Here is an 11,798-nt window from a genome sequence, read left to right on the forward strand (position 1 = left end):
TAAAAGATGAAATAGAAGCTTTTGATATCTTTCTATCGGAAAAAAAATTTTCTTGAAAATCTCTTTGCTCTTGCAAATTCTCAGTATTATTGATGCTGGTTTGCAGATTTAATGATGGAAAATATGAACTATTTATCCCGAGATAAAAAGATAAAAGTAGAAGAAAATTCTACTTTTATTTTGTTATTTTATGTTAAATCCTTATTTAATCTGCTGTTAATATATTAATAAACGACTCTATCACTTGTATGTCGTCGTTTACTAACATATTATCAGCAGATTAGATAGGGATTTAACATGAACTTGTGTCGGTAAAATCAGTAATGATAATATGTTTGGAGGTTATGTCGTACAGTGTCATACTACGTGACAATTTGTTAGTTGCTGTGGTTGCTGTTTTCTAACAGTTTTTTTAAATTTATGCTGATAAGCTAAATACAATTGTAAAATTTCACTTTTGGGTCATACTTTAGTCAGCATAAACACTACATATGTGATTATATCAGTATTGAAAGATCTATATTGCAAATAAAAGTATGTCAAAGGTAAAGGCAATTTCACATAATCTTATTCAGTGGGAGCAGAGTGACAATTCCTTAGCCCCATTGACAGATTGTCAAAGGAATTGTCTAATGGATTTGGAAAGGAATATTAATCAAATATTAAATCTGCAAAACATAGTCGACAACACTGAGAAGAATTTGGAAGAACAGGATTCTCAAGAAAATTCTGTTCCAATACAAAGATATCAGGAGTTACTGCAGCACTATTTGTCTTTAGAAAGAAAATATATGTCCATGTATGACATGAAATATAACTTGTATCTTAATGAGCTAAAATCAAGAAGATTAGAATGTCAGGAAGTTTGTTCTCAAATAGAGGAAGCATTAGACGATTTCTCTGCATTATATAAACAGTACACTGAAGTCTCTGGTAAGACTACTTCTTTGTATGAGGCCAGTGAACAGCTTATTTCCGATCAGAAACAATTAAATGGAACAATTGACAGCATTGTGGAATATGTTAGATATTTCAAGGAGATTGATGTAATCACAGAGAAACTTGAAGCATCTACTTTGTCAGTCAACAGTGAAATGTTTTTCAATATATTGGATAAAATCGATACAAATATAGATTTTATGCAAAACAACTCGTCGTATAATGAAAGCGGAGTTTATCTGGTTAGGTACAAACATTGTCAGTCAAAGGCAATTACATTAATACAGAATTATATTTTCAACTTGTTCTCTAAAACCACAGAGAGCATTTTAAATTTGAAAGATGGAGAGGGCTCACCAGAGAATACAGATACAGCTCTCGCTTTGTTCTATGGTAGATTTCAGACTATTTTGTCCAAAACAAAGCCAGTTATTGAACAAATTGAAAGTAAATCTTATAAGAGACAAGAATATGACAGTTTGTTGCTTGAATGCCATCAATATTATTGGAGTCAACGAGGTCTAGTGCTAGGTACAAGCATACAAAAGTCTTTGAATTCTGTGAGAGAAAAATACAACGGTGATCATTGCAGTTTAGTGCGACATTCTTGTGCACTGCTTCTACACGCATCGATAGATGAGCATAAGCTGTTCTATGAATTCTTCTCGAAGCAATCAAATGGATTGACTGCATACCTGGAGAGCTTGTGTACTTCGCTATATGATGCATTGAGACCTTTCATAATACACATCAATCATCTGGAGACATTAGCAGAAATTTGCTGTATTCTGCGAATAGAGATGCTGGATGAATATGTACAAAACAATTTTGAGCCATTAGAAGGTTTTGGAAACATATGTTTGCAGTTATTGCACGACGTTCAAGAGCGATTGGTATTTCGGGCGCATTTGTATCTGCAATCCGACGTATTAAACTACAATCCTTCGTCAGGGGATCTGGCATATCCGGAAAAACTGAAGATGATGGAGGACATAGCTGAGTCGATTAGAGAAGAGATTCGTCAAACTCGTGTAAAAAGGATTTCAGTATCATCTGCTGACAGCTCTGTTGTCGAACCGGTTTCTCGAAATCATATAGTCATCGATTCTATTTATCAGAAGACACACATAGGAAATTCTCCAGCAGATCTGCATGCTATGTGGTATCCTACTGTCCGTAGAACTTTGGTATGTTTATCAAGGCTATATCGTTGCGTAGACAGGTCTGTGTTTCAATCCCTAAGCCAGGAGGCTATTTCTCTTTGTGTCCAAAGCATTGAGAACGCTAGACAAGAGATTGAGAAGAGAGCCAGCACTCTGGATGCAGAATTATTTCAGATTAAACATTTGTTAATTCTTAGGGAACAAATAGCACCATTTCAAGTTGATTTCACCATCAAAGAATATAGTCTAGACTTTTCCAAGGTGAAGACTGCTGCGTTTGGCCTGTTAGAGAAAAGTTCCAGACTCTTTACCTTGTCTAACAACGCGTTATTGCAATTTCTTTTGGAAGGTGCACCTCAGATGAAAGAACAACTCATCGATTCCAGAAAACATGTGGACGCAAAATTGAAATTCACGTGTCAGCGATTAATACAACATGCAACTTATTTATTGATATATCCCGTTATCAAGTTGTTGGAAAAAGAAAAATTGTATGATGCAAACTCGAGTCAGGAAAACGCACTAGGAAATGCACATGAAATAGCAACTATAATAGCCGATGTGTTAAGGACAATTAAGTTTAAATGTCCCGAGATCCAACAGTCAATGCAGTTGTATTTGGCTAATAAGGAAACTGAGTTTATTCTATTTAAACCGGTAAAGAATAATATTTGCGCCGCGTTTACGCAGTTGCATCAAACGTTGAATAAGTATTATAATGCCGAAGATCTTTTATTGATCGCGTGTCCATTACCCGAACAAATTTCTGTAATGTTGAGCTCGACTACGTTAGTTCAGGGAAAATTGAATCGAGAATCAACTCTGAAAGGATCACAATCGATTATTAAACAAGAAACTTAAATTATAAGATTTCCGTGTTTATTAATTTTTGGAAATGGAATTGTTAAGCAGAATAGATAGGCAGAATAGGCAGAATAGGCAGAATAGATTGCAATAAAAAATGTGCAAAAATAAATAATTTCTACGAGATTTCTAGATAGAAGAAATCGTGTATACTGTTCATAATAAAATAAAATAAATAATTGGATAAAATTTTTAAATTAACAACATAATTAACAAGATGAACAAGAAAAAATAAGATGGAATTCTCAGATGTATAGCATTTTTGTTTCAAAATAAACTAGGGCCTAGTAAAATATTTACAGAAAAGCGCAGCAATAAAAAGTTGGACATTTAACATATATTACAATTTTTTGCAAAAGAAAAAGAATGATTTACTTATACTGTTACAATTACTTTAAGTTAATTTTATTGTAGTTAATATAAACGTTTTATTTAATTTTTACAAATATATTCTACAATATAATATAAAGTTGGTAGCAAATTTTTGTGAAAAAACATTTTTGTAGATAGTTTTAAAGTTTTAAGATTTATTACAATTTCTAAAGTTGTAATATTAAATATTTATAGAATAAAAATTTTGTAATGGTAAATACAAAATGTAGAAAATATTGTAAATACAGTTAGAATTAGAAATTATATTAGCAGCTACAAAATTACCGATGTAACAATATGTAGGAAAAATGTACAATTTATAATATCTTATATTATATATATATAAATGCTTTTTTATTCTATCTAAACATATTACTTCTTGCATATTGTTAATAATTAGGTAATAGTCCCACCGCATTTCAGGAGACGATGTATTTACTGAAACACACACGTGGTACCAAATTAAAGATAATAGTATTTTAATATTGCATAATAAAATAAGCAAAACAAAAGATATTGAGAAAAATTAATTTCCATAAATTAGTAGAATAGTAAGTTGAATACGAAAGAAATTTATGTCTACCAAACTGATTGAATTTCGATAAATTAGTTTTTTGATTAAAATTGACACGCTTATAACAAAATTTAACAATTTTCTAGATATTTTTTATAAAGAGAAAATATACTTTATAAATTTTTGAATGCTTACCTGTCTGTTCATGTTCATGTTCTTATGTTCATGTTCATGTTCTCTATGTGTATTTGAATTATGGCACGTTCGAGGTATAAGACAAAAAAAAGTGAGAACAGAGATTATCATTGCCATTATTAATGCAGCCCACAATATCCAAAATAATAATAAGCGGCATTTCATCCAAGATGGACTAGAAACGTGATATGTCAGATCGTCTCTCGGAACCATAAACCTCTCTGAAATAAACAACATAAATGATTAATATATTTTTATGATTTAATACGCTGAAGTACATTCTGTTTTATATTTTACATCTATATTATCAAATATAAAAATTTAGAATCGTACAAAAAGAAAGTGGAATTTAGTTAGATAATACAACACAGCTTTACAAACCATTGCACTTTTTCTTTTCCGCTTTATGAAGAACAACTAGAGGAATGGCCTCGTAAACAGGATTTTGTCGAGCAAAAGCAATTTTTTCTTGAAGTTTCATATTGCTATATTGTCTTGCCCGATACACACGATAACAGTAACACACGTAGAAACGTTTAGTTGACTATTTGCATTTTATTTCTTTCTCAATATTTAAAAGCCTGTCGATATATACAAAAAGATGATTGTTTTTAGTAGATTAAGGCAAAATTGTGTGAGAGAGAATTATTTCCACAATAACATATGCGTGTGCGTAAATATGTGTGTTTGTGACGTATAATAATATGGAAAGATAAGCACATAAAGCATATAAGTAAATACTGATTAACTATATATTACGTGTACAATCATTGTCGACGATTATTTGGCTACCTATTCGTGTTGAAGGAACACATTGATCACACGTAATTGGATCGACCAACTTGAAACGTAATTAAGTTCAATTTCTTGCAATAATATTCTCGTTGAAATGTCATAATTAAAAGTCAGTTATCAACAACAGATTACGCGAAATAGCGGAAAGCAGCGTACAGATTAATGTTCAAAAATATATTATCTTCCACACACATATTCATTCATTTTAATAATTATGAATTATCACTGTCACCACACTTCAACCGAAATGTTCTATTTAGTTCTTTTATTGATTTATTTTTTTAAATTTAATTAGTAAACAAGCACGATACATGAAGATGTTATTCCACCAACATTTTCGCACAGAATAAATCTGCAGATATATTTATTGCATAGAGATATTATTATACTTTCATCGCTATGAACACCTGGTGATCCCGAATGACCTCCGTGGACATCTGGTAACGCTTTTTTTAGCTCGATGAGTCACTGTTTAAAGTAGTCTTTGCTTTGCTATTATTGACATCAGTTTTGATCCTCTTAATTCTTTTTAGCTCATATTATTTTTCACACAAACACACACGCTTACGCATACACAAAGATCTAAAGATTTTTAACATATTTATGACAAATAACTTTAAAAAAAAAATTAATTTCTGAATTAATTACAAAATTATTTCGCATCGAGTAACAATGTCTTTCTCTCGGAAGTTTCCTTAAAGATAAAGCAATTCACCGACTTCTACTGATTACATCTATCAAATATGCCTAGCTATCAAGAACTCTAGCTATCATACTAAGTTGATTAGGAACCTCGTATCTCTCTCTATCGTTCTGTTTATTTACAAATTATACATTCTTATCTCCTACACATTATTTCTGAAATTTGTATGATACTATTACAGTTATAATGGCACTTGTGACTAATAGAAAGATAGATGTAAAACTTGATGCTGCATTAGGCTCCTTTGTCGGTTCTAACTCTTCTTTATCCGTGCTTGTATTTTCCGTGCTTGTATTTTCCGTGGAAGAAGTTGTAGTATTAGCGGTAGGATCGTCAGTACTTTTGTTTTCTTCCGTTGCTGAAATATTATTTATAATAAGCAATAATATATGCTTATATATTCTTTGATATGATTAATTTATATTCATAAATATATATATATATAATATATTCTTAATTTTAGTTAATTATAAAATATATATATATATTATAGTACTACCTGTTACTACAACTGCAGCATTTAACGATAATATAATATTATCTCGTGGAACAGTATCCCTAAAACGTCATTTTATAGAATAATTTACTAGTAATCAATCTAAAATTTATTATTTTATTTTTACTGTGTGATGAAACTTACATAATATCAATTGCATTGCTAGAAGCTGCATAAATTTTCAATATATCTTCCAAATTCGGATATAACGAAGTCAAATTAACTATTTCTTGTTGTAGACCCAGATTAACTAGGATAATGTATACTGGATTATTTTCCAAAAACCTAGTTAATTAAAAATTAATTAATTACGAAAATTGTACAAGTACAATTTCCTTGCAATTTTGTAAATTTAAGAATAATATAAAGTTTCAAAAAGATATTAAATAGATCAAAACTTTTATCTTGTAAAAAGATATAGTACTTTTTAAATGACTTTGAATTGATATAAGAAACATTATTATTTCTAGAGTGTTTTTAAATAATATTATTTTAAAATAATTTGTATATTATTTACAAATTTGTATTGTTTTTCTATCATCATAAATTTTTTCAAATTACTAACCTTTTTAGTACCAATACACGATCATTATTTAAACTTGCAAATTTATAATCTCCATCTGTAAAAATTGGATTCTTCCTCAAGCTAGCCAGCTTTCTGTATGTTTTCAAGTTGCTTTTTTCATTATTTTCTTGTACTTCCACATTTCTGTGAACATAAGCAGGATGAACAGGCAGATATGTAATGTTATTTGTAGAAAAACCAGCTGAAGTTTGGGAATTCCATTGCATAGGAGTTCTCGCTGGATCTCTCGAAAAAAATTCGTATTCTTCGATGCCTCTGGCACATCCTATAGGATCGATGGTTTTATTCCACAATATCTTTGCATCTAACATAGCTATTTCGTCACCATAATATGTGTACGCTTGTCCAGGCAAGAGAAGGCTAAGCATGTGAAGACCATCGACTCGGTTGAGTCCGATTCTCGAAGCTGCTCTCGAATTATCATGATTTGAAAGCTATAATTAAAGATGAATAACAATGCAATTTAATTTAATTATTGTATAAAATTTAATTTTAAAAATTTTCTCCAACTCTGGCAAAATTATTTATGCTTGATTATATCTTATTGTTTAAAATTTCTTACCACCCAATTGGTGCTGGTATTTTCTGGCAGACGTTCGATCCATTCCTCCAAGATTTGCTTGATATAGCTAGCGTTACTGTTGTTATGAATTTGTGTAATGAATTTAAAATTGAAGGGTGGGATTCCTTTGTGAGTACTATTACCATAATAGGCCATTAAATTAGCATCAGAGTCGTATGATTCCGCGATTAATAATCTAATAATGCGATTAAATCAGATTAATTTTAATATTACAAGCAGTACAATTTCAAAAACAGTTTTAAAAATCATACTTTGATGTAGTGTTATTTCTTGTCGATACCCAGTCATCGACATACTGACGAAATGTGTAAAGGAGAGCAGTGCTTTCGGGAAGACCAGAGGTATAAGTACCTTTTTCTAATTCATTTCTCAGTGCTTCGTCTTCGAAAAAATATGGCACCGCGTTAATTTGAAAACCATCAACATTTTTGTCCAGCCAAAAATGAAATATATTCTGCATATAAAAATTGAACATTTAGAATTGACATTGAGATGACAAAAAATAAGAACTAATTATATCTTGCAAAAATAATTATATCTTGTATCTTGTATATTTATGATTAAAAATTGGGAATGTATGTTAATTTACGCACCATTAATTCTTTGATAACTTTCTCGTTTCTCAAATTAAGATCCGGCTGAGAGCTGTGAAATTTATGATAGTACCATTGTTCTTTGCCTGCGTGCCATGTCCATGCAGATCCTGGTACGTCAATATATGTGCTCATCTATATGAAAGTTATAAAAAAAATATTATAAGCAAGAAAAAAAGATAGTTATAGTACGCTACATTAAGAAAGCAATAGAAATATACCCAGTTGTTCGGTGGAATTTTCTCATTATCACTGTCGATACTGCCATTGGCCCAGATATAATAGTCAATGTAAGGCTCAATATTTCGTATCGACAACTGAAACCATTCATGCCGATCGCTGGAATGATTTGGAATGATGTCCAGAATGATTTTTAATTCTAAAACAAATTGATAGTAAATTTACTAAACAGTCCTAATTTTTATATCTATATATAGAAAAACAATTATATGGCTAAAAATTTATTTGACTTTATACTGAACTATTATACCTTTATTATGTGCTTCTTTTACTAAATTATCGAAATCGTCAAAGTTCCCGAAGATAAAATTTATGTCCGTATAATTGTCGACGTCATATCCCGAATCGATGAATGGGGAAGAATAAATAGGATTTATCCAAATAGTCTCGATTCCGAGACTCTTGATGTAGTCGAGTCGACTAATAATGCCTAAATATATATACAAATTATGTTGCATAAGTTACACTTTTAAAGAATTGTTCTCTATATATCATTATTCTCTATATATCATATACTGATATGTATATAAATATTTTTAGCGAAAAAATAGAATATTTTCTTAGATTTATTCATTTTAATCGAAGAAAGCTTAAGTTGATTTTAGTTTGCCGTGCAACGCTAACTGATTCGTGACTCACCCTTCAAATCACCCTCGCCATCATCATCACTGTCTTGAAACCCTCTAGGCCAGATTTGATAAACCAGTGTAGTTTTCCACCATTCTTTATCTGCAGGCTGTTTATTATCTACCCCACTCATCGAAAACCCCGCACTTATCAAAATGATACAATACGTACGCATTAACATTGTGTATAAATTTCAATTTGTCTGCAGGTTTGACGAAAAGCAAATAGCGATTAACGATGCTTATTGCGATGCTTTCGCGATGCTTTCGCGATCCTTATCGTGCGAACAAAAATACAACCAACCTAGATGAAATTAATAAACGTACATAATATTCATAAATGTGATAATATCGACATTACAATTGTTCTTTCAAAATATTCTGAAGAGCATTTCACAATTAAAAATATGCTTTAGTTTTATTTTAGAAACATTCGTTAGTTTTATCTGAAAATCTTGCTTTTCTCTACAATATCTACAATTAAAGTTTATTTTGAGAATATTTGATTTTATTTGGGATCGAATAGAACTCAGAAATTTGTTTAAAGATGCAATTCATAAAAATATATAAGTATAGGCATTCGATGTTAATGTCGATAGAGACAAAAAATCTTTGTCATTATTTTTAAGACGTTTTATGTTCAAATTTATTAATATTGCATAAAAAATGTCTATCTTTTACTTTCGTAATTATGTGGATTTTTATAATATTAATATCAAATTGCGAGATTGCGTGATCAAATAATATAAAGGGAAAACGGAAAGTGAACAAAAATTATTTGTCGTATAATATTGAAATATTTAAAATTATTTATAACATTTCCTAACATCTTGATCACTTTTCTATCAACTACGTTTTCAAAGAATTTTTATGAATTAATATTTTATTGTTTAATTTTATTTTATTACATTTATAGTTTAATGATAATAAAAATCAATTTTTCTATGGTGATTTACTTTTTTTATTATATTTTCTCTATATTTTTAATTTTTGTTAAAAATATAACAAATATGCTTGCCTGAGTTATAGAAAAGTGATTAATATATTACAAAATTTCACTCAATTAATATGATATCATAATCACATTTCTTCTTAATAAAACTCACCTGAAATAGCGATTCTTATTTGATCTGGAGCACTTGATCTTCTTTAGTGATTGCTTTCAACGCTTCTATTCACACAATTAGTCGTATTCAATTTAAATGTTTTTCGGCGCTCCCGTTCTTGACATCCATTCTTGACATCATCTCTTCGTGCACGGTAAAAAACGATAATAAAAATTTGACGGTGACAAATAGCTATGTTATCAATGCTGTTGCCCCGCCTGTCGCTGTCGCTGTCGTAATTTAAGGTAGGGATACTTAAAATTTGTCAGGAACCAATACTAGTTTATATTCTCGAAAAAAGGTCTTCGATATTGTACAATATCGAGCATACGTATTCTGATAGCAGCGACGTACAAAATAATATGATGCAATATGGTGTAATGTAACAACCACAATAATAACATAATGGAATACAACGTATGAAATATGTACGTCATGTAAAATGCATATAATTTATATTACATTACTTTAATATATTTATACATCGATCATTTCTTTATTGACAATTATTTCCGATTAAAGTAGTTGTTTGCCATCCATTTATATTGCATCATGTTATTACATTTCTACTACTTTTTTTATCACGCCATAAGAAATTGAAAAGGAAACAGTGGATACAATTCAATCATCGCGAAATGTCGAGGATTAATTCGCTTTTTATCTCTTTTCGTTCGAAAACAGCGCATCTTTTTTCGCTTGTTGACATCCAAGGGTAGTTACAAACGATATCCCGTTTCCCGTTGTAGTTATTGCTAGGTGCGATGTGGTATTATAGATAACGACTGGACAACGAACGCGATCATATGGTTATATTTTGTTCCATCACAATACATTAATTTCTTTGTCGTAGATTTCACGAGATACGTTTTTATAAGATTCGTATCGAAATTGCTGATGTTTCGCTAACTCTATTAACTGTGTTTTGATTTTTAATAATATTTAGACCTATATTTTAATATGATGTAGGGATTATATTAACATATATATTTTTTTAATTTGTCTTAATTATTATTAGCAATTAATGTGCATTAGTCTGTCATACAAAGAAGAATATAAAATTTATTTATAGAAGCAATAGAAGTTTGCATTCTAATAGCACTTGAAATAAGTGAGTATGCACTTAAAGTTTGTGAAATTCTTTTTATCTTTATCTTTTCCTTGAAATTAAAGTTAATCGCAAAATCGGAAATAATATAATCTGATAATCAAGATACAGCTCTATTTTATATTACTATGATATATAATTATAGATTTTTATAGCAGCGAATAGATCAAAGCTACGACGCGCGTTATCATCGAATCATTGAATCAGCGTGTATCAAACAAAATGGGACATAAAAAGGTTTTTAATGATAATACGATAATCATCGTATTTACATGATAATCATATCAGCTGTTTATCGAAACATTGATTCAAAAAGCCGTATTGATTAATTATATGATAAACAATGATGCGATTCATAATAATGTGACCAGAATTACAATACACACATATAGGTCATGTATAAATATATAAACCACTATTCCCGCGAAATGTTTATTTGCATATTGTTTAGTAATAATTTATTGTTCAGTTAATTACATTATTTAGCTTTTAAATATATAAAAAACACATTACAATTAATTTCTATTTAATTTTCTTCTGCAAAGATTAATAAGCTATTCAGAGAAAAAATCAATAAATCTTATTTGGAATATATTTCCAATGCTGCACTCAGTTATGTATGTTTTTTTGTTCAACATTTTGATTGATGCTTGAAAACTTGTTTATTCATCAGAACGAGTATTCTATGTGTTTGAATAGCATTAAACTTACTCCTTGCTGAATAATGCAGTCAGCACTTCTGCGTTGCTCACTTTACCTCATTATCACATCACAGAATTTTCTATGTACACCTGGGGTTATCTATAAATAGCAGCTCTCGATTAGCGGGCTCAACACGATCGTAAAGTTGAAAGTAAAATATTAGGATATTTTAAAATTCTTTCACAAAGAAATATCTTTAATTGAGGAAAATATAAA

The 11,798-nt window shown here is 30.0% G+C and overlaps 3 protein-coding genes across 3 annotated transcripts; 1 reads left to right on the forward strand and 2 right to left on the reverse strand.

Moving 5' to 3' along the window:
• The first annotated feature begins 325 nt into the window (after window positions 1-325).
• On the forward strand, window positions 326-4,294 carry Cog3 (conserved oligomeric Golgi complex subunit 3). The gene has a single exon (XM_012364065.2). It carries the CDS (start codon window positions 537-539, stop codon window positions 2,961-2,963), a length of 2,427 nt encoding a protein of 808 aa, XP_012219488.2. The 5' UTR covers window positions 326-536; the 3' UTR covers window positions 2,964-4,294.
• On the reverse strand, window positions 3,582-5,197 carry LOC137001446 (uncharacterized). Its single transcript, XM_067360325.1, has 3 exons — window positions 4,429-5,197; window positions 4,048-4,268; window positions 3,582-3,776 (listed from the first exon to the last, which is right to left on the reverse strand). Exons 1-3 carry the CDS (start codon window positions 4,526-4,528, stop codon window positions 3,774-3,776), a joined length of 324 nt encoding a protein of 107 aa, XP_067216426.1. The 5' UTR covers window positions 4,529-5,197; the 3' UTR covers window positions 3,582-3,773.
• A 203-nt stretch (window positions 5,198-5,400) lies between these two features.
• On the reverse strand, window positions 5,401-9,920 carry LOC105670523 (probable maltase). Its single transcript, XM_012364070.2, has 11 exons — window positions 9,776-9,920; window positions 8,683-8,973; window positions 8,294-8,473; window positions 8,025-8,182; window positions 7,804-7,938; window positions 7,462-7,664; window positions 7,190-7,385; window positions 6,607-7,061; window positions 6,186-6,326; window positions 6,045-6,103; window positions 5,401-5,903 (listed from the first exon to the last, which is right to left on the reverse strand). The coding sequence occupies exons 2-11, from the start codon at window positions 8,849-8,851 to the stop codon at window positions 5,695-5,697; spliced, it is 1,905 nt and encodes a 634-aa protein (XP_012219493.1). The 5' UTR covers window positions 8,852-8,973; window positions 9,776-9,920; the 3' UTR covers window positions 5,401-5,694.
• Between the last annotated feature and the right edge of the window lie 1,878 nt (window positions 9,921-11,798).

The sequence above is a fragment of the Linepithema humile genome, chromosome 8 (genome assembly GCF_040581485.1).
Source record: "Linepithema humile isolate Giens D197 chromosome 8, Lhum_UNIL_v1.0, whole genome shotgun sequence".
Lineage (NCBI taxonomy): Eukaryota > Metazoa > Arthropoda > Insecta > Hymenoptera > Formicidae > Linepithema > Linepithema humile.

Bases quoted from the DNA above. Each gene is read 5' to 3' on its own strand.
- Cog3 (XM_012364065.2), top strand. From the start codon at position 537: ATGTCAAAGGTAAAGGCAATTTCACATAATCTTATTCAGTGGGAGCAG.
- LOC137001446 (XM_067360325.1), bottom strand. From the start codon at position 4,528: ATGAAACTTCAAGAAAAAATTGCTTTTGCTCGACAAAATCCTGTTTAC. The intron at 4,269-4,428 runs GTTTGTAAAGCT...TGTTTATTTCAG, and splicing joins GGAAAAGAAAAAGTGCAATG to AGAGGTTTATGGTTCCGAGA.
- LOC105670523 (XM_012364070.2), bottom strand. From the start codon at position 8,851: ATGTTAATGCGTACGTATTGTATCATTTTGATAAGTGCGGGGTTTTCG. The intron at 8,474-8,682 runs GTGAGTCACGAA...ATATATATTTAG, and splicing joins TGGCGAGGGTGATTTGAAGG to GCATTATTAGTCGACTCGAC. The intron at 6,104-6,185 runs GTAAGTTTCATC...ATGACGTTTTAG, and splicing joins AGCAATGCAATTGATATTAT to GGATACTGTTCCACGAGATA.